The sequence below is a fragment of the Lagenorhynchus albirostris genome, chromosome 18 (genome assembly GCF_949774975.1).
Source record: "Lagenorhynchus albirostris chromosome 18, mLagAlb1.1, whole genome shotgun sequence".
Classification (NCBI taxonomy): domain Eukaryota; kingdom Metazoa; phylum Chordata; class Mammalia; order Artiodactyla; family Delphinidae; genus Lagenorhynchus; species Lagenorhynchus albirostris.
The window spans coordinates 11,498,545-11,522,794 of NC_083112.1; the positions used below are offsets into that span (position 1 = coordinate 11,498,545).

The window sequence follows — 24,250 nt, forward strand, 5'->3', positions numbered from 1 at the left end:
TTAAATAAGAATGTACTATATTTATAGAGAACTACATGAAAGGCAATAAATAGCTGTTAGGAACAAGAACTCTGGAGCTAGACTGCCTGGGTTTAGATCCTAATTCTGCCTGTTACTCGTTTTGCAGCCTTAGACAACTATTTCACTTCTCTTTGCCTTAGTTTCCTCACCTGTATAATGGTGACAATAATAGTAGGGTTGTTGTGAGGATTTGATGAGTTAATAAGTATAAAAAACTTAGAAGAGTACCTAGCATATCAACATTAGCTATGAATATAAATATAATGCAGTGAATCATCTATATGCTATATACTTTGAATTGTGTTTCAAATTTTAAATAATGATCATATATATATATACTGCTATATCTGTAATGGAATTAGAATGGTATGAATTTTTTACATGAATTGCTAAGGTTGAGGTGTAATCTTTGGGTGTAAAAAGAAACCAAAGTAACTTATCAATATGAAGGTGAAAACTGTTAAACTAGTTCTTTAACAAAATCTTATCTACATGTGTTTTATTTAACATTAATTCAATAGGCACTATGTATTAGACACTACTATATATATATATATACACACACAATAACATGTACAGTGTAGATTCTCAGGTAGCATGATACGTAGTCTTAAAACCTCATGAGCTAACTACCACTGTAGCTATTTTAGATTATTTGTAGAACAGGGAAGAAGGTCCTTTTTCTTTGAATCAACTGGGATATCTTGGTGAAAGGAAGCCTACAGACCAAAGTTCCCTTCTTCCTCCATTTATGTGTTCATTCTTTCAGTCATTCATTCAGTCAACAAATATTTATCACAGATTTGCTGTTGTATGTCAAGCACTGTACTAGGGGGAAGAGTGTACAGGAGTTAATAAAACAAACATATCTGAGCCATCTTGGAAAAAGTCCAGTCCAGAGCTGAGACGAAAACTCAGATAATTACCAGAAAGCTGGGAGGCCTACATTATGACAGTAGGTATAGTGGGGACTGTAGCAGCTTGGAAAATGCAAGCTCAAGTACACTAAGACATTTGGACTCAAATGTTCTTGAAACATTAACCCAACCAAAGAAAATATGGCCTTCATTATGATTAATATAGATTATATAAGGCATATGGTAAAATATTTGCTAGTAATTATAGATTTTTAGTTTATTCATGTAGAAAAAATGAGATAAATTAAATGAGAAAGTCACTGTTTCTAAAGTAACTAGAATATGTAAACATTCTTCAGGTTTTTAAAGCTGATCTATTTAATCTGTATGCCTTTTGGCAGAACTTTTCCCTTTCTGACCCACATGTGCTCTCCTAATTTTGTTTAGTGTTAGATAAATAGAAGAGGTAAACAGACAGCCTAAATAAATTAGGCAACGTGAATACTAACTGTGCTTTTGCAAACATAGAGTCCTTCATGTTGTGAACATTTGAACCCGTGGTTCTCTAAAGATAGATAGCTTTTCTTCCAATTCTGCTATGTTCCATGCTTTAGCAATTTGTTCTTTATTTTCTGTCAGAATAACATGATAGGAAAATGGTAGCAAATTAAAGCCTCTTGATGTGTTAATAAATTACTCTTGCATTGTTCCCATGCTTCATTGAATTTCTTAATAGGAACTTCTTACAAATGGGCTAGAAACCCGAGACTGTCCTGATAAAAATCATTAATAAACAAGTTTTTAATGTATGAAAATATATCATATTATATGCCTAATGGGAAAAATGACATTTGAAATATAATAACTGGAAGGAAAAACTGCTAATAATGCAATATTATAGAGAAGAGATGACCATTGAGAAGCACATGAAATTCTTGTAGTTACAACCAGTACTACAAATGAAATTTTTAATGGAGAGTTTGGTAATCTTCAGAAACTCAAGGAAGATTTGGAATATTTTAATGATGTTATTAACCAGAAACATTCTAAAAGATCTCCAATAACAAAAGAAGTTTTTCCTAAACAGAGATTAGGACCCAAGTAATAATTCCTATCAGTGAGTAATTCTAGAATTTGTCTTAGTAAACAACATTTGGAGCCCCAAATAATTTTTATATTCTTTACTGCATAAAAGTTAAGAAGTTAAGAAATGTACAATCCTAAACAAGTTGAAAATTACTTCTCTTTCTTTATAGCTCTGCATTAAATTAGCTTTATGAATTCTAGTTATATCAGGACTTTTGAATGAATATTTCAGACAACCCAGCTTGAGCAATTGGCTTGAACAATAAATCAATATCATTGGTTCTCACAACTAAAGAATTCAGAGGAAGGTTTAGTTTTCAGTCAGATTTATTTCCGGTGCTGCAGATAATGCCACCAAGCAAAGTTCTTTCCATTGTTCTTCTCTGCCTTCCCATCTGTGGACTTCACACTCACCCTCTGCTGGATGGCCTCCAGTAGCTCCCAGCAATCCCCTTTTAGGAGCAGAATGGCTGCAACAGTTCCAGACCTCACATCATACTATCCAAAGAAAGAGAGAGCATCTCACCAAGTAGCTCACATGGAAGACAAAAGAAACTTTCCTTTCCCAGAAATCCCGGAAAATGTCTCCTCATGCACTAGGCTAAGAGTTGACCGGAGGAAATTTGGATTCCTGTTTCCGAAAGAAACGGGGGTTAGTTGGTGAGCAACAAAAAACTCACTATTATAAAGTGTCAAATATATTGTATCTGAAAGTTTCTTCTTTATAGTTTCTATAATCTAGGTAATAGCAAATAAATTACAGGTTTGTATACACATAGCTACTATGTAAAAGGAACTTTGCAAGGTGCTAAGAGGACTTCAGAGTCCTGACCGTCAAGGAATGTTCATTGGTTATAAAGGGAGAAAACCAATAGGCAGTAGGTTGTTTATTACATACATATAATTATAATATATGACATTCAATGGAGTCAGAGATAAATTTACCATAATAAATAAAGCTAATCAGGCTTAAACTTCAAAGCCCCTCAAGTTTCAGGGGCTTCTTTTTATCCCTTGCCCCTAATTTTATGTTCATAGTTTTATGCTCATTTTCTTAAAGAACCCCTCTCTTACGAATTGCTTTTCTCATAAAACCCAGATCCACCCTCAGTGCAAAGGAAGGAGCTGTCTCTTGAGGAATCCTGGATGCTTCACTGAAGCAAATGAGAGGGGTACATAAGGGTTTTAAACATCTAGCTACTCCTGGATCTATTTCTTCCCATATCTGATCTAGGTCCGTAATTCAACTGTTACATGCATTTCTTACGTACTTCCCCAAAACGTTCTGACAATACTGACAAAGCAATGGCTTTCTATTTCATTTTAAGCAGCATCTAATACTTAACAAAAGCATGTTGGAAAAATTAGTAGCAATATTTTTATAGTATTATGCAGATAAGAACCAAAAATGAGAAACAAAGTAAATAAAGATAATGTCTCTGCCCCAGACATACTTTCCCCAGGACTTTGATGCCATGGACAGGATGGCGATATGAGCTGGAGATGGCTTTCTTGCTCTTCACAAAGTCCCTGCTACAGTCAGGGCTACAGCAAGCATTCAGCTCTCAGTTACAGAGGAAGGTGAATCCTGGAGGTTTCTGTTCTCTGTATTGGATGCTGGGAAAGGTTAATCCTAGAATTATCAAACCTTTTCAGTTTTTCTTTATGTGTATCTATTAAAATTGAGAGAAAAAAAGGAGAGGTAGTAAACAGAACATGAAAAGAATGTCACCTCTGTTCAAATGTAGCTCTCTCACCTGCTGTACAGACTTAGGCATGTTTCCTAAGCTCTCTGAACTTCTGTTTCCTCTTCTTTAAATTGAACACAATAGTATTTACAAAATAGAGTTGTTGTGCCTAATGGAGGTAAGGCACCTAGTATAATGTCCAACACACAGTGGCATTCAGTGACTGGGGGCTACAAAACAAAGTTCCGTAATTGTCAGTTGACAGTTCACCTTTGGTGTGATTGAAAAAAATCTAGTGAAAAAGATCAATTTAATTTTGTTTTAATAAAATTAAAAGCAACAACTTTTAATAAAATATAAAATATTTTTCATGCAATAAATAATTGCTTTTTCATCTCTTTAAATTTCCAAGTTACCAAAACCTTAAAGATCAAATTATTGAAGTTAAATTAAACATTTATTGAAACTGGAGATGAAATATTTATTTAGATGAAATTTATTTAGATGAAATATTTTATTATATTTATAACATTCTTACTCCTTCCTTCGCCCATTTAACTGAACAGTTGAAGAGCACAGGAGCAATGAAATTTCCTGATCAGTAACATTTATTAGACCCCTCATTTGATTAGACATCACAAGTTCAAGTTTTATTCATTACATGTACAGGTTAGAGGTCATATGTATTGTTTGACATGCTGGACAGCTAATGAAACAATCTGTCATTGACTTATCTTTTCAGTACTCAACCACCAGTGGGTGTAGAGATTTTTCCCCCAATTTATGCAGGTTTTCCTCATGGAGATGTGATTTTGTGGTGAAATCTATCTTAAAACATGATATATGCTACTGCTTCAGTTATTTACATACGCTCATATGAACTTTACTCTGAAATTACAGTGGTTACGTGACTTTGACATGAAGCACAGCCCCTTGCTCATTAAAGTGTAAATGGAATTTTCCTATTTCCCAGTCATGCCCTCTGATAAGTGAAATAGTTTCATCACAAAGCCAAGTCTTACTAATATTGACATGAGCGTAGGACATCACACACACGCACCCATTCACTGAGTGGAAAAAATATGTTTTGTTAACACAGGAGTTGTTTGACTGACAGATGATGATAAGCATAACCATTTTCCCAAATTATTATGCCACTTAAAAAAAGGAAGTGATAATGCCTTGAGGCTTGGAAATGTGATAATGCAAATGGATGCACTGAAGTGTGAATACTCTCAACTGTCCACCCTTGATACTGCCAAACGCCTACACACCACGTAGAAAAGGGCTTACCTCAACTCGGCAATGTGATGCAAGTTTCTACAGTCATTTTACCTTTCTTTCTCATCATAAATTAACAATATCTAAAATGAAATTAGTTTTATTTGCTTTAGTATATAATCTACCTAATGCTTTAGTTTTAACAACAAAACGTGAAGAACGGGCAAAACTACTAAGTGTATTGGTAGCTGACTCTGATGATATAAAACTTATTAGAAGACAAAAATGTGAATGTGTAAATTTAATTATATACCATCTGCCAAAAATCCTACTGCCAAATATGAATTTTTTTCTAACTATACATTGAAGGTCGCCTTAACATAGAACCCAACTTGAAAATCGTTTTGTTAGGCTGGCTTCTATTGCAATGCTGAAGGATAAGTGCTATTTTAAGGCAAGGTATGAATTGGCAAAATCTGGATACTGTTTTAAACTCATGGAATAATCCAAGCTGAGGGCATAATTTGCAAGGGGGGATAGGCAGAAGGGCACCAATTTCAAAATTGGATTTATTTAAATTAATAATTTTATTCACTCACTTATTCTTTCATTACACAAGCATTTTTTGCACAGCTACTCTGTGCCAGTCACTGGAGACAAAAAGACAGTAAGAACTGGCCCATACCCTGAGTTTACAGTCATTTTTAGTTTACTATAGAAAGGAAAAGGGAGCCTGCCCTGTACGCTTTTGTTTTACCCACCACATGTCACATCTAAAATATAGCATCATTGTGGCAAAATTAGACCAAAGTCAGTTTCCTTTAACCTTGCTTCCCAGCTGAAGCGGAATAGTCAGCAGTGATGATCTTGAAACTAATTTATAGGCTTATCATTATCCTACTACTTAACACTTAGAAAGCTTTTAGAACTGACAAATGAAGATTTAAGATACTTTATTTTATTTATACCTCCATTGTTTTTTTGTAAATATACTTTATTTTATTTATACCTCCATTGTTTCTATGTAAAAATGGTTACTTTTCACCAAGATATTTAAAACTAATTTTCTTAGGAATTTTTCTGGGATAATGATAACAATAATAGCCAACATTTGACATGTATTATTACATGCGAGGCATCGTGTTAAGCATTGTACATAGATTTTCTCATTTTATCCCCACAACCCTATGATGAATTGCACTAGTTACATAGGTTCTATTTCCTTTCATTTCTTACCTATTATTTCTCTACAATCATTAGGTAGAATATACTTTTTTTTAAAAAAGCCTAGTGATTAAGTTATCTCCTAGGTGCCCTCCACCTTTCCTAAACGCCCTACACTAAGGACAGTCATGTCGGATATGAGCAGAGGCAACAGAAATGCATGGAGTGAGCCACTCTACCTCTCCAGAGATTTTGGTTCTCTGTGGAACTGACATACCTACTAACGTGCTCATAAATTTTGCTAATCAAAATGCAACTTTGGCTCAAAGTTTATCTTTCTTCATAGTATAATTAATTGTGTTTATTCATCCTATGAAAAAGTATTAAAAGAAATACACTCAATTATAGCCAACAAAATATAATTCCTACACTTCCTTTTATTAATGCTTCATTACTTCAGGCTCCATTTCTTAAGAATGTATGTGGAAACTGTGTTGTGATTAGCTGAAGTTCACCTGATGATGAAAGGCCATGTTAAGCAAATTAATAGTGTGCATAAAATTGCAAAGGGGAGATTTAATCTATTTAAGAGAACAAAATTTTCACACATTTTACAAATATAAATTTCCAAATTAAAAGGATTCTTATCAATAAGAACAACCTAAAACATAAGCACCATATGTTTTAAAATTTGAATGATTTTTCTTTGTTTTTACATTCAATTTTTACGTTATTTTGACTTTTTATTATAAAATTTTTCAAAAGAAAAGTACCAACAATAATTAATACCCATTTACCCAGTGCCTAGATGTTACAATTACTAACATTTTAGCTTTTTTTTGTTGTTTTACTGAAGTGCTTTAAGGTGAATTAAAGGTATCATACTTTATCCCTAAATCCTTTAGCATGAAAAATACATTTTCCTACGTTACCAGAATACCATCATCACACCTAACAAAACTTATGGTAATTCCCTAATATTGTGTAACACTGTGCCCATAATCAGGTTTTCCCAGTTGCCTACCATATGTCTTTAAAAAATTAGTTTGTTCAAGCCAGGATTCAGTCAAGGACCACACAGTACATTTTTTTTGAAATAAGCAATTTATTTTTTCTTGTCCTTTTTTAAATTGAAGTATAGTTGATATACAATATTATATTAGTTGCAGATGTACAAATCGTGATTCAAAATTTTTACAGATTAATTCCATTTAAAGTTACTATAAAATACTGCTGTATTCTCTGTGCTGTACAATATATCCTGTAGTTTATTTTATACCTCTTAATCCCCTACTTCTATTTTGTTCCTCCCCCCTTCCCTCTCCTTACTGGTAACCACTAATTTGTTCTTTATGTCTATAAGTCTGCTTCTGTTGTGTTTTTTTCATTTGTTTTACTTTTTAGATTCCACAAATAAGTGATATTATACAGTATTTGTCTTTTTCTGTCTGGCTTATTTCACTAAGCATAATACCCTCCAGGTTCATCCATGTTGTTGCAAATGATGAAATTTTCATTCTTTTTATGGCTGAGTAGTATTTTATTGCATGTGTGTTTGTGTGTGTGTATGTGTATATATATATATATGTGATATATATGTATATATGTGTGTATATATATGTGATATATATATGTGTATGTATATGTGTGTGTATATATATGCGATGTATATGTATATATGTGTGTGAGTATATATATATATATATGTATATATATATCTCTCACATCCTGTTTATCCATTCATCTCTTGATGGACCACTTAGGTTGCTTTCATATCTTGGCTATTATAAATAGTGCTCCTATGAAAATTGAGGTACATGTATCTTTTTGAATTAGTGTTTTTGTTTTCTTCAAATTCTACCCAGAAGTAGAATTGCTAGAGCGTATGTTAGTTCTATTTTTAGTTTTCTGAGGAACCTCCATACTGTTCTCCATAGTGGCTGTATCAATTTACATTCCTACCAACAGTGCACGAGGGTTCCCTTTTCTCCACATCCTCACCAACAATTATTATGTGTGTGGTATTTTTGATGATGGCCATTCTGATAGCTGTGAGGTAATATCTCACTGTGTTTTTTTCTTTTTTTAAATTAATTGATTATTTATTTATATATTTTTGGCTACTTTGGGTCTTTGTTGCTGCCTGCAGGATTTCTCTAGCTGCGGTAAGCGGGGGCTTAGTTGCAGTGTGCGGGCTTCTCATTGCAGTGGCTTCTCTTGCTGCGGAGCACGGGCTCTACGTGCGCGGGCTTCAGTAGTTGTGGCACGTGGGCTTCAGTAGTTGTGGCATGTGGGCTTCAGTAGTTGCAGCTCTCAGGCTCCGGAGCGCAGGCTCAGTAGTTGTGGTGCACGGGCTTATGTGCTCCGCGGCGTGTGGGATCTTCCCAGAATAGGGCTCGAACCCATGTCCCCTACATCGGCAGGCGGATTCTTAACCACTGCACCACTGGGGAAGTCCCTCATTTTGGTTTTGATTCATATTTCTCTGATGATTAATGACGTTGAGCGTCTTTTCATGTGCCTGTTGGCCATCTGTATGTGTTTTTTGGAAAAAATCTCTATTCAGGTCTTTTGCCTGTTTTTTAATTGGGTTATTTGTTTTAATATTGAATTGTATGAGCTTTTTGTATACATTGGGTATTAACCCCTCGGTCATATCAGTTGCAAATATTTTCTCCCATTCCGTAGGTTATCTTTTCATTTTGGCAATGGTTTCCTTTGCTGTATAAGTCCCATGACCACATAGTATGTTTGATTCTTATGTCTCTTAAATGTCTTTTAGGTTAGAATAGTTTCTAACCACTACCCTTTTTTTTTCATGATAGTGACTTATTAAAGAAACCATGCCAGCTCTCCTGTAGAATATCTCATCTTCTACATTTGTCTTTTTTACCTCATGTTGTCATTTAACTTATTTTAAATGTTTGATATATGGCAATTCAAATATCAGTGAAGATTGATAACAGGAATTTATATTTGGAAATATATGATATTTATTGTTTGCTAGCTAATATATAAAGTTACCATAACTTATTAAAATTTATGAAAGTTAAAATGTTCACATTTGAAAGATATTCCTGGGTCATATAATTTAAAAGGCCATCTAAAATTCTATACACAGGATAAACCAAATAGTAAAAAAAGATGATGGAAAATTAAAGATTTCCACTATTCTCACTCCCCAGAGGCAACTATTATTATAGTTTCATGTATATTCTGCAAAAATTTTTCTCTGAATATTTAAGCAAAAATATATTACATATACACTATATAGGATTTTTAGAGAAACATTGATAATGCTAAATGATGCTGGTTTTCAATCCTAGTACTAGTCATGATAATTTAATATTATCTCTAATCCATTCTCCACAGAACCATTGGAGGTATCTTTGTAAAGCCTAACTCAAATCTTGTTTCTCTCCTGCTTAAAACCGTTCAGTGACTTTCCACTGCACTTACCATAAAATACGTTTCATCGCTCTGGTCTACAAAGCCGTATGATATGCCTCTACCCACTTTCTCACCTCATCTCATAAACTCTTCCTCTCGTCTATTATGCTTTAGTCACACTGCTTTTCTTTCTGTTCCTTGAACACACCATCACGCCCCCCTTTGAGCCTTTGCACTAGCTCGTCCTCCATCTTGAATTCTCTCACCCCAAAATTTCTTATGACTGGCTTCTTCCGGTCATTCATGTCCCTGCTCAGGGGTTCTTGAGAGATGCCTTCCCTTTCCACACAGTCGCTGCTATCCTATTACTCTGTTGTAATTGTCAACAGAGCACTTATCGCTGATAGTTTCCAAATTGCTTATTTATATTTTGTCTGTCTCTGTCTCTACAGACAGACAGAAACATACACACACCCATACACACACATTCTCTTAAATGCACAGATACACACCTATATTTAAACGCAAACTTCATGAGAACAGCGACCTTGTTTATCTTATTTTAGGGTATAATTATAGGCATAATTTCTGACACATAGTAGGCACTCAATATTTATTGAATTAATGTGTCTTGGAATTTTTTCTAATCAGCCTTTTTGATTAGCTGCATAATATACAGCAGTGTGGGTGTATCATCATGTAACTACTCCTTTATTGGAAATTTAGACTACTTCCAGTTTTAGTTTGCTTGGTTTTTTGCCATTTCAAGCAATTATGTGGAAACTATCCTGCATCTTATTCTTTCCATATTATAAATTCCTCACAGTGGAAATACTAGATCCAAACAAAGCATGTGCATATTTTTAAAAGTATTACCAGTTTTCCCCACAAGAAATTTATATCAATTATATTCCTACCAACTGTATTATGAGATATCGTGTTTGTTATACCCTGGCCAACGAGTATTACGAAACAATAATTTTTGACAGCCTAATGAATAAAAATAATTTTTGTTTGACATTTTAAGAATTGCCAGTGTACTTCTGATCTTTGATTCCAAATAATAGAAAATCAACTTAAACTGACTTTAAAATATAAAGTTGTTTTGGCTTATATCACTGAGAAATACAGAGATGGGTCAGTTCAGGTAAACTGGATCCAAGGGCTCCCCAGTGTTGTGGGATGCAACATATCTGTTACTTTTCTGCATTGGCATCATTCTCAGTCTGGCTTCTCTATGTTATAGCAGTGATGCCTTTGTAACAGAAACAGAAAATCCTTCTTTCCCAGGTAGTTTCAGCAAAGTTTCATTGGAATAACTTGAATCATGTGCTCATTTCTGTACCAATCTTACTGGCCATATAGATAGAATATGCCGATTGACAGGTCTGGATCACATGACTACCCAAAAGGTCTGGTAATAGAGTCAGCCCATCTGAACCAGGTAGACCAAGAATAGGGAAGGAGTGGTTCACAGAGGAAGAAGGAATAATGGATGCTGAACAGAAAAAGAAGAGATACCATTACCTTGTATGAGCTGGTGATATTTTTCCTACGTACATTTCATTCATTTTTCTGTGAATTGCCTGTTCATCTCGTTTGCTCATTTAATTGGATCATTCCTTGGTTTTTACTGATTTTTAAGAGTTCTTTTTTTTTAAAGGAAACTAGCTTTTTATCATATGTGCTATAAATATTTCACTATTATGTTGTCTTTTGATTATGCCTAAAAATTTTGTCTAAAATTTCTATATGGAAATCTAAACTATTGTACAATCAGATTGATTTGTCTTCATTCATTCAGGATATATGATGCATCTAAAAAGAGCCAGGGTACTGTATTAGGTACTGAGGGTGCAGGGATGAATAAAACATAGGGCATTCCCTTGAAGAGCGTATCTTCTGGGTAAAAGAAGTTATAAACTTGCCTAACTGTTACCAGATGGTAACATGTAGGGCTTCACAGATGAAATTTGAGCTGCTTCCGGAAGAATGATTTGGAACTCCCTGGTCAGATAAGAGAGAGGCAGGGAATTCACTTGAGCACAGAAGGGTCTATAGGTATGATTTCTGTTTTATCATAACCTAGAATTTTAAGAATGATATTATGTAACTCATGACTGACAAAACAAGAAAGGCAAGAAGTCTTGAAGCTTCTTCTAAGGATTTCCAAGCCCTCAGTTATTATAATGAAAGATAACAAGATAACGTAGATATGTTAGAAGCTCAGATGTGTTGAGTGCTGAGCTAATAATTAAAGCAATACTCAGAAGCCAAACAAATCCGTCAGCTGTACCCAGCTTCAAGCTGTCTAGCACAAAGCTTCAGCTGGTTCTGTAAAATGTACAGCAATCAGCCACCAATGTGACCTTGATTGGACTTTTCTTCATTATCTTCATCTATAATGTAAGGGAGTTGGATTACTAGGCCTGTAAGGTTCGTTCCATTTCTGAGGATCCATGATGGATGAGGAATCTCATAGGCAGCTATAGAAGAAAAAAAAAATGACATCAGGATCAGAATTTCATATTTAGCAATGAAAAAGCAATGCAGTGTTGTGGAAAGAGTAGAGACCCAGGCACCCGTTTCCTTGTCATGAAATCATGTTCATGATGGAATACTGTGTCCACCTCAGAGACTTTTGAAAATCAATCCAGAAAATGGATGTGAAGACATTATCTTATACATAGTATTATTAGCAGTTGTAGCAACAATAGTGACCTCTTGAACATTTTTTAATGTATAAATAGAATCCTAATGCCATGAATATCATAAGCATTTTCAAGTTTTTTTGATATACTAGAATTCAGTTTTATTAATATTGATTTATTTGGACCTCTGATTTTCCCTTGAAAACCCTTTTTATCTTATAATTTCTCATCTATTTTAATGGCATTGACCATACTTCAGGTGAATCCACATTTATGTTTTATTTATCTACTGAAATCAACTCTATGCTCAGATTTTATATTCTCTAGAGCCCTTTTAGTGTCTCATATAGTACCATTTACCCAATAAGTATTTTTTATTTAAATAATTTTTGTTGTTCATTTTTACCTATTTTATTTAATATATATATCTGTTCCATATGAAAGAACTGATAAAGCTTGTAAGGTTTCATGAAATAGAAAAACATTGATGGATAAAGGCTAAGAGAACAGAAAGGGAAAGAAAATAGGAAAATGAAACCAAAGAAAAAGTTGGCACTCAAAAATATATACTATAATGATTCTAACCAGAATTTTTCAAAGTACCGTTTAATGGACACTAGTTCTATAGCATGTTAACAAGAAAACAAAAGGAAGAATGAGGTTCTAATAAAAATAGATAGATACATAGATACATAGATAGACAGACAAACACTGGAGTGAGCAAAATTAAGCAATGCTGTTTACAATAATATTTCTCAGAGCCTCTAATAATGTAAATCTCCATAAGGATCTGTCAGGATTTTTGTTCCATATAATAAAATAACAGTTTATCAGGAAAACAAAGCTTTTTGTGGTACTTAAAGCTGAGACAAATGTCTTTCTTTAGTATTCAAAACAGGTAAATTGAATGACAGAGTAGAGAAAACCCTCAACATCGTTTCTTCAGTAAATTCAATAGTATTTCATATAGACATGGTAATGTTACACATGTAATTTTCCATCAATTGTATATTGAAAGTAGTACTTTTTACAAGCTATATAAGCTTTATAGCAGTTTTAGAAATTGAATTATAATAATGTGTTATAGAGGTAGAATTACTTTTTAATTTTGCGTTGCTCTCTGCATCATTTTCTGCTTATCTGTTAGATTGTCAACTTGTAACACACAAACTCACAAGGACAAAAGAACAACAAATCTAATAGCAAACTCTAAACTTTCAGTTATAAATTTCGTATGGGAATCCCTAAAAAGCATAGAGGTGGCTCTGTCTAAATGCCTACTGTTTAAGAGAAAATGAAACCAATTATTGCTGTGGTGGTTATAATAAAAATTGAAAAAGATTGCAAAATAAATGTATAAATTTCATTAAGTGCAATTTTAGTTTTTTACCAGAATTCTACCTTATTTATTTACTAAATCCAAGTGGTATTGACATTGCATTATTTGCTCAATCTTTAAAAGGATAACAAACTTACAACCTTATCAATTTATACATAGGTTAAGTAGGTAGGTATAGATAGGTGAATAATTGATTGATAGGTAGGTAGATAGATAGTTTGGTAGGTAGGATGGTTGGATGGATAGATAGATAGATAGATAGTTAGATAGATAGATAGATAGATAGATAATTATATTTATTTGGATCCCATAAGAAAATATGTCATCTGTGATGAAACTCTCTTTTCCCAAAAAGATATTTTGAAGTATTTTTCCTTTGAATGATTTATTGCCTCTTGATTGAAGCAAATAATAAAAAAATAATAAGTATAATAATAAGTACAAAATAATAGAAAAATAATAAGTACAATAATAAGTACAAAAATAATAAGTACAAAATAATAGAAAAATAATAAGTACAAACCAAACTATTTACATTTGTTTTATAAAATTTATGTCTAAATGCGTCAGATGAAAATTCAAAATTAGACATGTATTTAGGAAGTTACTCATGGAGACTTCTATAGGCTTTAACTCAGGACAGCTGTTTCCTACAAAGTATTATTCTGTAAAACACTCCAATAAAATGACTTTGATGAAACTTGAGTGAAATAAAAAGTGTAAATATTTATTTTATCCCTTTTCCAGTAGTTGAGGAGAAGCCTGGAAAAGATTAGGGGAAGGGCCATGAGGCCCTTTGTGGGGTTTTGTTTTTGTGGGGTGTTGCAGAACAAACAATATCAGGTAAGGTCAATCCTAAGGGATTGTGCAGACATTTTATGCATGTGAAAGATCTATGAGCATATTCAAGACAGAATAAAGTACTCAGCATTTTAAATGCTTTGAAAAGATATATACTTATAATACTGAATTAGAAAAACACATATTTTCACATCTAGAAAAGTATAAAATATATAGGCCATTTTAAATGAAAAACTTACTGTATCAATTCAGTAACAGAACTCACATTCATTTCATTGTAGTAATTATCCTTTTATCAAAAAAGTAATTATGTTTGTTTGAAATATTATTGATATTTTATGTGACATTTAATGAAATTACATTGCCTTTTTATATCCAAGTAAAACACATTTGAGAGATAGCCAGTGATATTTAACACAGAATAAAGTTTAAGCCTTGAAATATTTAAAAAATATGTTTAAACCAGAGTTTTAAAAAATTAAATAATTAAATTATTTAGTCTGTTAAGTTATAATTAAGTTTAAGGAAAAAGAACATAATTTATAAATAATTTTAATATTCAGGATAAGGATCCTTGCAAATAAGAGTTTATTATGGAAATTCTAAGAGACTTTTAACTGCTGACATCATTGTATTGTTTGAATTAGTCCCATGGGACCAAAAGAAAAAGCTTACAAGCAATTTATAGATGAATTTTTCTCTCTTGTGTAACATTATTTGTCTCCCATTGAAACACTAATTTTCTTTTTTTTTAATTAATAGATCTTTATTGGAATATAATTGCTTCACAATACTGTGTTAGTTTCTGTTGTACAGCAAAGTGAATCAGCCACATGAATACACATGTCCCCATATCCCCTCCCTCTTGAGCCTCCCTCCCACTCTCCCTATCCCACCCCTCTACGTCATTGCACAGCACTGATCTGATCTCCCTGTGCTATGCTGCTGCTTCCCACTAGTTATCTACTTTACATTCAGTAGTGTATATAAGTCGATGCTACTCTCACTTTGCCCCAGCTTCCCCCTCCCACCCCATGTCCTCAAATCCATTCTCTGTGTCTACATCTTTATTCCTGGCCTGCCACTAGGTTCATCACTACCATTATACATTAGCATACGGTATTTGTTTTTCTCTTTCTCACTTACTTCACCTGTCTGACAGACTCTAGGTCCATCCACCTCACTACAAATAACTCAATTTCGTTTCTTTTTATGGCTGAGTAATATTCCATTGTGTGTATGAGCCACATCTTCTTTATCCGTTCATCTGTTGATGGACATTTAGGTTGGTTCCATGTCCTGGCTATTGTAAATAGTGCTGCAGTGAACTGGGCAGAATAGTGCTGCAGTGAACTGGGCATTGTGGTACATGTCTCTTTTTGAATTATGGTTTTCTCAGGGTATTGTGGTCAGAAGAGATGCTTGATACAATTTCAGTTTTCTTAAATTTTCCAAGGCTTGATTTGTGACCCAAGATGTGATCTATCCTGAAGAGTGTTCTGTGCGCACTTGAGAAGAAAGTGTTTTCTTCCACTTTTGGGTGCAATGTTCTATAAATATCAATTAAATCTATCTGGTCTATTGTGTCATTTAAAGCTTGTGTTGCCTTATTTATTTTCTGTTTGGATGATCTGTCCATTGGTGTAAGTGGGGTGTTAAAGTCCCCTACTATTATTGTGTTACTGTGTTGATTTCTCCTTTCGTAGTTGTTAGCATTTGCCTTATGTATTGAGGTGCTCCTATGTTGGGTGCATAAACATTTATAATTGTTATATCTTCTTCTTAGATTGATTCTTTGATCATTATGTAGTGTCCCTCCTTATCTCTTTTAAAGTATTTTAACAGTATTTTAAAGTCTATTTTTTCTGATATGAGTATTACTACTCCAGCTTTCTTTTGATTTCCATTTGCATGGAATATATTTTTCCATCCCTTCACTTTCAGTCCTTATGTGTCCCTAGGACTGAAGTGGGTCTCTTGTAGACAGCATATATATGGGTCTTGTTTTTGTATCCATTCAGCCAGTCTGTGTCTTTTGATTGGGGCATTTAATCCATTTACATTCAAGGTTATTATTGACATGTATGTTCCTATGACCATTTTCTTGTTTGTTTTTGTGCGTTTTTTCTTGTGTTTCCTGCCTAGAGAAGTTTCTTTAGCATTTTTTCTAAAGCTGGTTTGGTGGTGGTGAATTCTCTTAGCTTTTGCTTGTCTGAAAAGCTTTTGATTTTGCTGTCAAATCTGAATGAGATCCTTGCTGGGTAGAGTAATCTTGGTTGTAGGTTTTTCTGTTTTATCACCTCAAGTATATCCTGCCACTCCCTTCTGGCCTGCAGAGTTTCTGCTGAAAAATCAGCTGATAACCTTATGGGGATTTCTTTGTATATTATTTTTTGGTTTTTCCTTGCTGCTTTTAATATTTTTTCTCTGAATTCAATTTTTGTTACTTTGATTAGTTTGATTAATATGTGTCTTGGTGTGTTTTTCCTAGGGTTTATCCTGTATGGGACTTTCTGTGCTTCCTGGACTTGGGTGACTGTTTCCTTTCCCATGTTAGGGAAGTTTTCAACTATAATCTCTTCATCTGTTTTCTCAGACCCTTTCTTCTTCTTCTTCTGAGATCCCTGTAATTCGAATGTTGGTGCGTTTAGTGTTGTCCCAGAGGTCTCTGAGATTGTCTTCAATTCTTTTCATTCTTTTTTCTTTATTCTGCTCCTCGGCAGTTATTTCCACCATTTTGTCTTCCAGCTTGCTTATTTGTTCTTCTGCCTCAGTTATTCTGTTATTGATTCCTTTTAGTATATTTTTCATTTCAGTTATTGTGTTGTTCATCTCTGTTTGTTCTTTAGTTCTTCTAGATCTTTGTTAAACATTCCTTGTATTTTCTCAATCCGTGCCTCCATTCTGTTTCTGAGATTCTGGATCATCTTTACTATCATTACTCTGAATTCTTTTTCTGGAAGATTTCCTATTTCCTCTTCATGTATTTCATCTTGTAGGTTTTTACCTTGCTCCTTCATCTGTGACATATTTTTTTGCTGTCTCTCTCTCCCTTTTATTTTTTAGTCTTTTTTTTTTATGAGTGGGCTTGTGTTCCTGTCTTACTGGTTGTTTGGCCTGAGGCTTCCAACACTGGAGTTTGTAGGCTGTTGGGTAGAGCTGGGTCTTGGTGCTGAAATGAGGATCTCCGTGAGAGCTCACTCTAATGAATTTTCCCTGGGTTCTGAGGTTCTCTGTTAGTCCAGTGGTTCAGACTCAGAGCTCCCACCGCAGGAGCTTCGGCCCGACTCCCAGCTCGTGAACCAAGATCCCGCAAGCTGTGTGGGGTGACAAAAAAAAAAAGAGAACAATAACAAAGTAAAAAATAAAATTAGACTAGGAAACTAACAGATATGTTAGAAAGAATATAAAAATAAAAATATAGATGAATCAACAACCGGAAGGTACATCAGTACCAGAATGGTAAAAAAGAGGAGGACGGAAAAGGAATAAAAAGAAAAGAAAAAAAAGGGGGGGGGAAAGACCTTGGCTGTGGAGGGCAGGGCCGAAGCAAGGGTGATGTTTGGGTGGTGGGCAGGGCCTATGCTTAGGACCCATGGGGCTGGAAAAGGTCCTGGGGGCTGTGTTGGGTGGGGCTTAGGCTCAAGGAACAGAAGGGGCCCAGTCGTGCCCCCTACCCCTGGTCTCAGAGGGCAGGGGCACCTCACCTGGGAGCCCAGCAGGCTTCCTGGTCTCAAGTGGGTGAGGCTAATGCCCTCCTCTCCTCTCCTGTTCCTCCCGGAGGGCCCCTCCCGCCTGCCTCTCCTGATCTCTCTCACCTCCGTCCTATGCCCCCAGGACCCACGCAGCCTCAAGGGGGCTTTGGTGTGGGGCGGGGGGGGGGGGAAGGTACCAGCCTGGGAACTCAGCAGGCTCCCTGGCCCAAGTGGGCCAGGCAATCACCCTCTGCTCCTCTGCCGCTCCTCCCAGAGGGTCCCTCCCGCTTGCCTCTCCTGATCTCCCCAGCCTCAGTGGCGCCAATCCTGTCTGGCCTCCACTTCTCCTCCCCTCTCAGTCCCCCCACGTCCTACTGGTTCACTTGGGGGTTCCTCCTGTCTCCTTGGGCATCAGGGTCCCCCACCAGTGGCCAGCGGGTGCCCTAGCTGTGGGGAGACGCTAACTCGGTGTCTTCCCACACCACCATCAAAACACTAATTTTCTACTACTTCCTTGTTAAAATTAAGCCTTGGGGGGAACTTCATAGTTAACTAGTAATATTAAATTTTGAAATAGAGGAATTATATATTTTACTTAGTATTCATCTTTTGTTTTCTAAGAAACATTTATTTTTTATAGTATGCAATCTAAAACAAAATAATGTAGCTACTAGGTATCATATTAATGGTTCCATATTCCATTAAACCAAAATCAGGCAAAAGCTTAAGCTAAGCCAGTTTGCTATTTGAAATTGTGAGGACTATATGCTGGAAAATCTTAATGATTAGGTGTGCTAGGAAGTTTGAGACAATGATCAAACTAACACATGCTTTGTTGAAAAAAATATGTATAGTATCTTGAGCATTTTACCATGTGCTCCACTGTAGCGATTAACATTATAATCGGTAGTGTGGTGGTGTAGATAAGACAAGTGTTAGTGGCCTTAACAAAATGCTTTCCAGGGAATCTGAATTGTCTGGATTATTTCCATCAGCCTTAGATTTGCAGTTGAACTTAATAGAAAGGATACTTGCCCCATCTGTATAATAATAGAATGGGACTAACATTCCAACAGGGTTTCCATATAAGTGACTATTGTCCTTCACACTCTGGGTGACAGCCTATTAAGACAAGGTTTCTCTAATATGGTTTTCACATGGTCAACTGCTACACTTTCTCCTCACTGGATTTCCTATGATCAAGCTAAATGTTCACTATGGTTGTGGTTAAGTAGGCAAAATAACATCAAAATACTGGCTTTGCCTTAACAATTTAAACTGAGTTATCTCTGGTAATCTAGTTTATGGAAACTTTTAATAAAACCTAGAAACCTTGCATACATAAATCATCTTCTTGAGTGAATTTTAGCAAGTGTGGTGATTATCAAAATCAAATATCAAAATCAAATTTGGTAAAAATAGATACAAAATAATTTATTTATATTCTATGGTTAAAATGAATTCACAGTAAATACTTTCAGGTAAAGAGTTATAGTATTGAATATCTACTATGACTGTATTAAACACAATGCTTCTTTTTCTCTTTTTATAGCCGATTGGTGCTTTGAACCCAAAGAGAGCTGTGTTTTACGCAGAGCGTTACGAGACATGGGAAGATGATCAAAGTCCTCCCTACCATTATAACACACATTATTCAACGGCAACATCCACCTTATCCTGGCTTGTTCGAATTGTGAGTGCCTTCATTAAGTTACAGTTTGCCTTTAATATCTCGAAGTACTTAACATAAGGAAATTAAATGAAAAGCAAATTTATTTATTTGTGTTAAACAAAGATTAGAAACCAGTGAAGTAGAGATTCCAAACTCTAGCAAAACTTGAATCCTTTCTGTTAATGAGTTGCCTTATTTGCAAAATTGGGTTAGAAAGATAGATTATTGTGAGTTTCTTAAACGTAAACCATTTATAAAGGGTACCAAACGCCTGAGTGCATCCTTAACACCCACTGTTTCCTTTCTCACTGATTGTTACAGGCTGGCACTCTCCCCAGCCTTCCCAATCTTGCTTCTGGGGTAGCATATTTTAAAAACAGTTTTCTAAATGTTTTGAAGACTACTTTCTCTTTCTCCTAAGACGTAAATATATTCAGGTCTCTGCAATTTTTAAAATACATACATTCATACATACCTACCTGTATACGTACATACTTCCTTCCAGCCCCTACCCACTCTGCAGTGACTTTCCACGTCTACCCCTGTGTAGTCAAATGTACTAGAAGCACTACTGTCTTGCCCTGCACTGTGCTTGTCTCCACTTTATCACCTGCCATTCAGTCTGTAGCCTGCTTGATTTAGGTTCCACACCCATCACTTTACTGAATTGTCCCTGTGGAGGTCACGGGTTATGTGGCAGAGCTTCATGATATAGCTGAAGCATTTGGCACTATTGCTCACTTCCTCCTACCTGAAATTCCTTCCTCTCATGGCTCCTCTGACAATATGCTCTTCTGGTTTCCCTCCTGTCATCCTAACTGTCCTGCCCAGTCTCACGCTCAGATTTCTTTTTCTCCATATTTCTATTCCCCAGGATATGTCTACATACTTTATCTGGACTACATCATTCAGTTATAAGCTAGTGACTTCCAGCTCTGTCTTCATTGCAGACATTTCTCTTGGGCTCCTGACCTATATTTCTAATATATAAATATATTTACTTATTTCTGTATACTACTGGATTTTTCTACCTGAACACCTCACAATACCATAAACACCATTTCCAAAAATGAACTCCTCATCTCCCTCATAAACCTGCCGGGGTGCCTACTGATTTCTTATCTAAACAATCGGCATGATCTTGCACCCAGTTACCCAATCTAGATATTTTCTCTATTTTATCAACGCTTACATCCAATCTGACATCACATCTGATAAGTTCTACCAACTGCAGTCTACCTCCTTTTCTCTATCGAGTCCAGCACTTCTTAGTTCAGGTTCCCGTTATTTCTCATCTAGATCATTGCAAAAGCTCTTAGCAAATCTCTCTGCCTTTAGTCTTGCCTTCTCCAATCTAGTCTAGTTAAGACCAATTACTGGAGTCAGATGGTCTGACTTTTTAAAAACTATAAGTGACTGGGGAGTATTACAGAATGCTAAGTCAACCTCTAAGTCAATGCAATCAATAAAGTTTTCTCCTCTTACCAAAACATACTTCAGACCATTCTGTTGAATGAGGCTGATTTGCCTCAGAAACACATTGATAAAGCAGCACATGAAAATGGGCATACACAGGAATGCATCTCCTATTTTCAAAGGTATTTTTTCCCACTGCCTGAATGACAGTTTGGTTTGGAGGTCTTCCTCAAGCATTCTCTCCATGATGAGGAGAAACTGAACTTATTATAAATATATAGTATGCATATGTTTTAAGTAACTTGTAAATCACTGATAGATGATATACTACAAATAATTACTGTTATCAAAAAAAAAGTTTGTCAGAATTAGGATTCAGTTTAACTGAACACATATTTTATATTTTTCATAATCCTAAACCAGCATAAGAAATAAAGAAGTTTAGATTAACTATTCTGTAAGAAAACAAACTCAAATCTTATTTTAAAAATACACTGTGTAATTATAAACTAAAGGAAAAGACATAAAACTTTCTTTTTTAGACCAAAGTTGTTAGTCTAATTTGTTGAAAAATTCACCTTAACTATGTGAACTTGTATCCTTTTATAAAAATGTTTCTGAGCTAGCAGTTTCTTAAGAAATATTTTTTAACTCTAACACTTTTTGAGTATAAGAAGTTCTATTTCTTTATTTTCTGTTAATTTGGGGGAGATATTAGATTTATAAAACTGCATGTTTACCACTATAAACCAATCAGCACACCTTTAGTTTATGGGTTGTAATAATTTATTAATACTCTCCGGGTGTAAGAAAATACTTCACACTCATGCAAGAAGTAAAGGCTCTTCTGAATTACAGACACATGTATATAGAGAGAACTTTGTAGCTTCTATCCTGCGGTTTCAGCCACAAGTCAAAACTAAATACAGAAACACAAAAATTTACCAGTCAAGATCTCAAACACTTGATGTCCTTTACAGTGGACGTAAAATATGTTCATATTCTATATGGGCTCACAAATAATCAAACAAGAAAACGAAAGCAAGAAACAACCATTACTATAGTGAACCTCCACCATGGGAGGAGTAAGACACTTTTCTTGGGTATTTTTGGGATTAAAAAAAACATTATCAAGTGGGTTGTTTTGAGAATTATATGAGTATATTATACATATATATATATAATTGTATTTTGAAATATATAAAATGGTATTCAATGGCTGTTGTATAATCAAATTAGTCTGAAGTCAGATTTATAAGAATTTAAGTGTGAGTTCATAAAAATACTTATTATCACCAGCCTGATTTAACACTCTTCTATCCCTGATAAACTAAACATTTTATCAAATAATAAATCATAATTCATCCCTAAATTGATTTCTTATTCCAGTGAAATGGAATACAAATTTGAATCTCTGCAAGGGTACGGCAGACATGCTATCCCTATTTATGCTACACATGCCCTTTTAGTATTGTCTATAGTTGTGCTGCGTGGTAGAAACGTAATGCAAGCCACTTATGTATGTAATTTAAATTTTCTAGTAGCCATATTTAAGAGTAAAAAGAAACAGGTGAGATTAATTTAATAAATACATTTGTTAGCCCAGTATATCCAAAATGTTATAGTTTCAACATGTAACCAATATAAAAATTATTAATGAGATATTTTACATTGTTTTGGTATTCTTTGAAATCCAGAATGTATTTTATATTTATAGCACATTCAGCTTGAACTAGCCATATTTTAAGTACTCAGTAGTCACATGTGGCCTGTGGCTACTGCATTGGCAGAAGAGATCTATAAGATTGCTTTTATGGGGACTCATTTAGCCAACACATCTTAAGTTGTGCTGTTATAAATAGAAGTACCACGGTCTAATAGTTTACTAAGTGTTTAACCTAATGGCCCAGGGAATTGTGATTCCCTCACTCCAATCCCAAGGAGTTTATGAAGTAGAAAATGCATTAAAATTTGTGTCACTAAGAACTTGTTCATAAAAACAAAATACAGATTAAAATAAGTATCTGCCATTTACCTTTCAAGCCTTTTAGACCCAGTCATTAAACTCATTAGTTTCAGTCAATATGTTTAGTATGGCAATGATAATAATTGCTTTAAAATGCTAATTAACTACATACCTCATTATTTTTTTTATTGTATATATATATTTTTTATTTATTTATTTATTTTTGGCTGCGTTGGGTCTTCGTTGCTGCACGTGGGCTTTGTCTCGTTGCGGCGAGCAGGGGCTACTCTTTGTTGCGGTGTGTGAGCTTCTCATGGCGGTGGCTTCTCTTGTTGTGGAGCACGGGCTCTAGGCGTGCAGGCTTCAGCAGTTGCGATGCGTGGGCTCAGTAGTTGTGGCTCGCGGGCTCTAGAGTGCAGGCTCAGTAGTTATGGTGCACAGGCTTAGTTGCTCTGCAGCATGTGGGATCTTCCCTGCCCAGGGCTCAAACCCATGTCCCCTGCATTGGCAGGTGGATTCTTAACCACTGCACCACCAGGGAAGTCCCTACCTCATTACTTTAAATTAAAAATATTATTTTAGACACATTACCAGTGAAGTCACTTGTCTAAACTACAAGATTCTGAAAAAGCTGTTTCTTTGCTAGCTGCTGTTGGACAAATGATTAATAAACTATTATAGAATAAACTATTATAGAATTTTGGAGTTCAGATATTAACTAGTATAATAGGACACATTTTACTTGGAATGTTTTTACTTTAAATCTTACCTTGAATATATAGCATATACACAGAAGTAATTCTGAATTACTTTGGAATTCACCTTCCAAATTCAGTATATTCAACCTACCTATTCAAAACTCACTTGTCAAACATTTAATTATAATTCTTAGGAAGTTAAATAGGTTGTACAACAAAAGTTAATTTATAAATCAGTTGTTTAGAATTTGGGATTTACTTTATAAATGATGGGTTGCTTTGAAAGCCTACCCAAGAGCCTGTTTAAACCATAATATATCTTTAACAGTATATATTTGTAGTGATAAAATAGTAGAAACACTTATGCAAGTACCAAAAGATAATGCTACTGAATAAAATATTGTCATTGTGTTTCTCTTGATACTTACAGACAATGCATATATACTTAGAGGAAGATGAGGGATTCTTAACGAAGAGACTGGTGTATGGTAGGCGCATAATTTTCTGAAGATTCTAAAAGATATTTCTGGTTTCTTTTGAAAGCGATGGGAGAAAATAAACTTGTGAAGTTAGCCAAAGTACAGT

At 34.8% G+C, this 24,250-nt stretch overlaps 1 protein-coding gene across 1 annotated transcript in view; it reads left to right on the forward strand.

The window, feature by feature from the left end:
* The window catches only part of NBEA (neurobeachin), a 627,916-nt gene that overhangs the window by 528,536 nt on the left and 75,130 nt on the right, over positions 1–24,250 (forward strand). Inside the window, exon 45 of the mRNA XM_060128644.1 lies at positions 19,466–19,606. Within this exon, the coding sequence (XP_059984627.1) occupies positions 19,466–19,606 (141 nt within the window). The remainder of the gene's footprint in view (positions 1–19,465; positions 19,607–24,250) is intronic.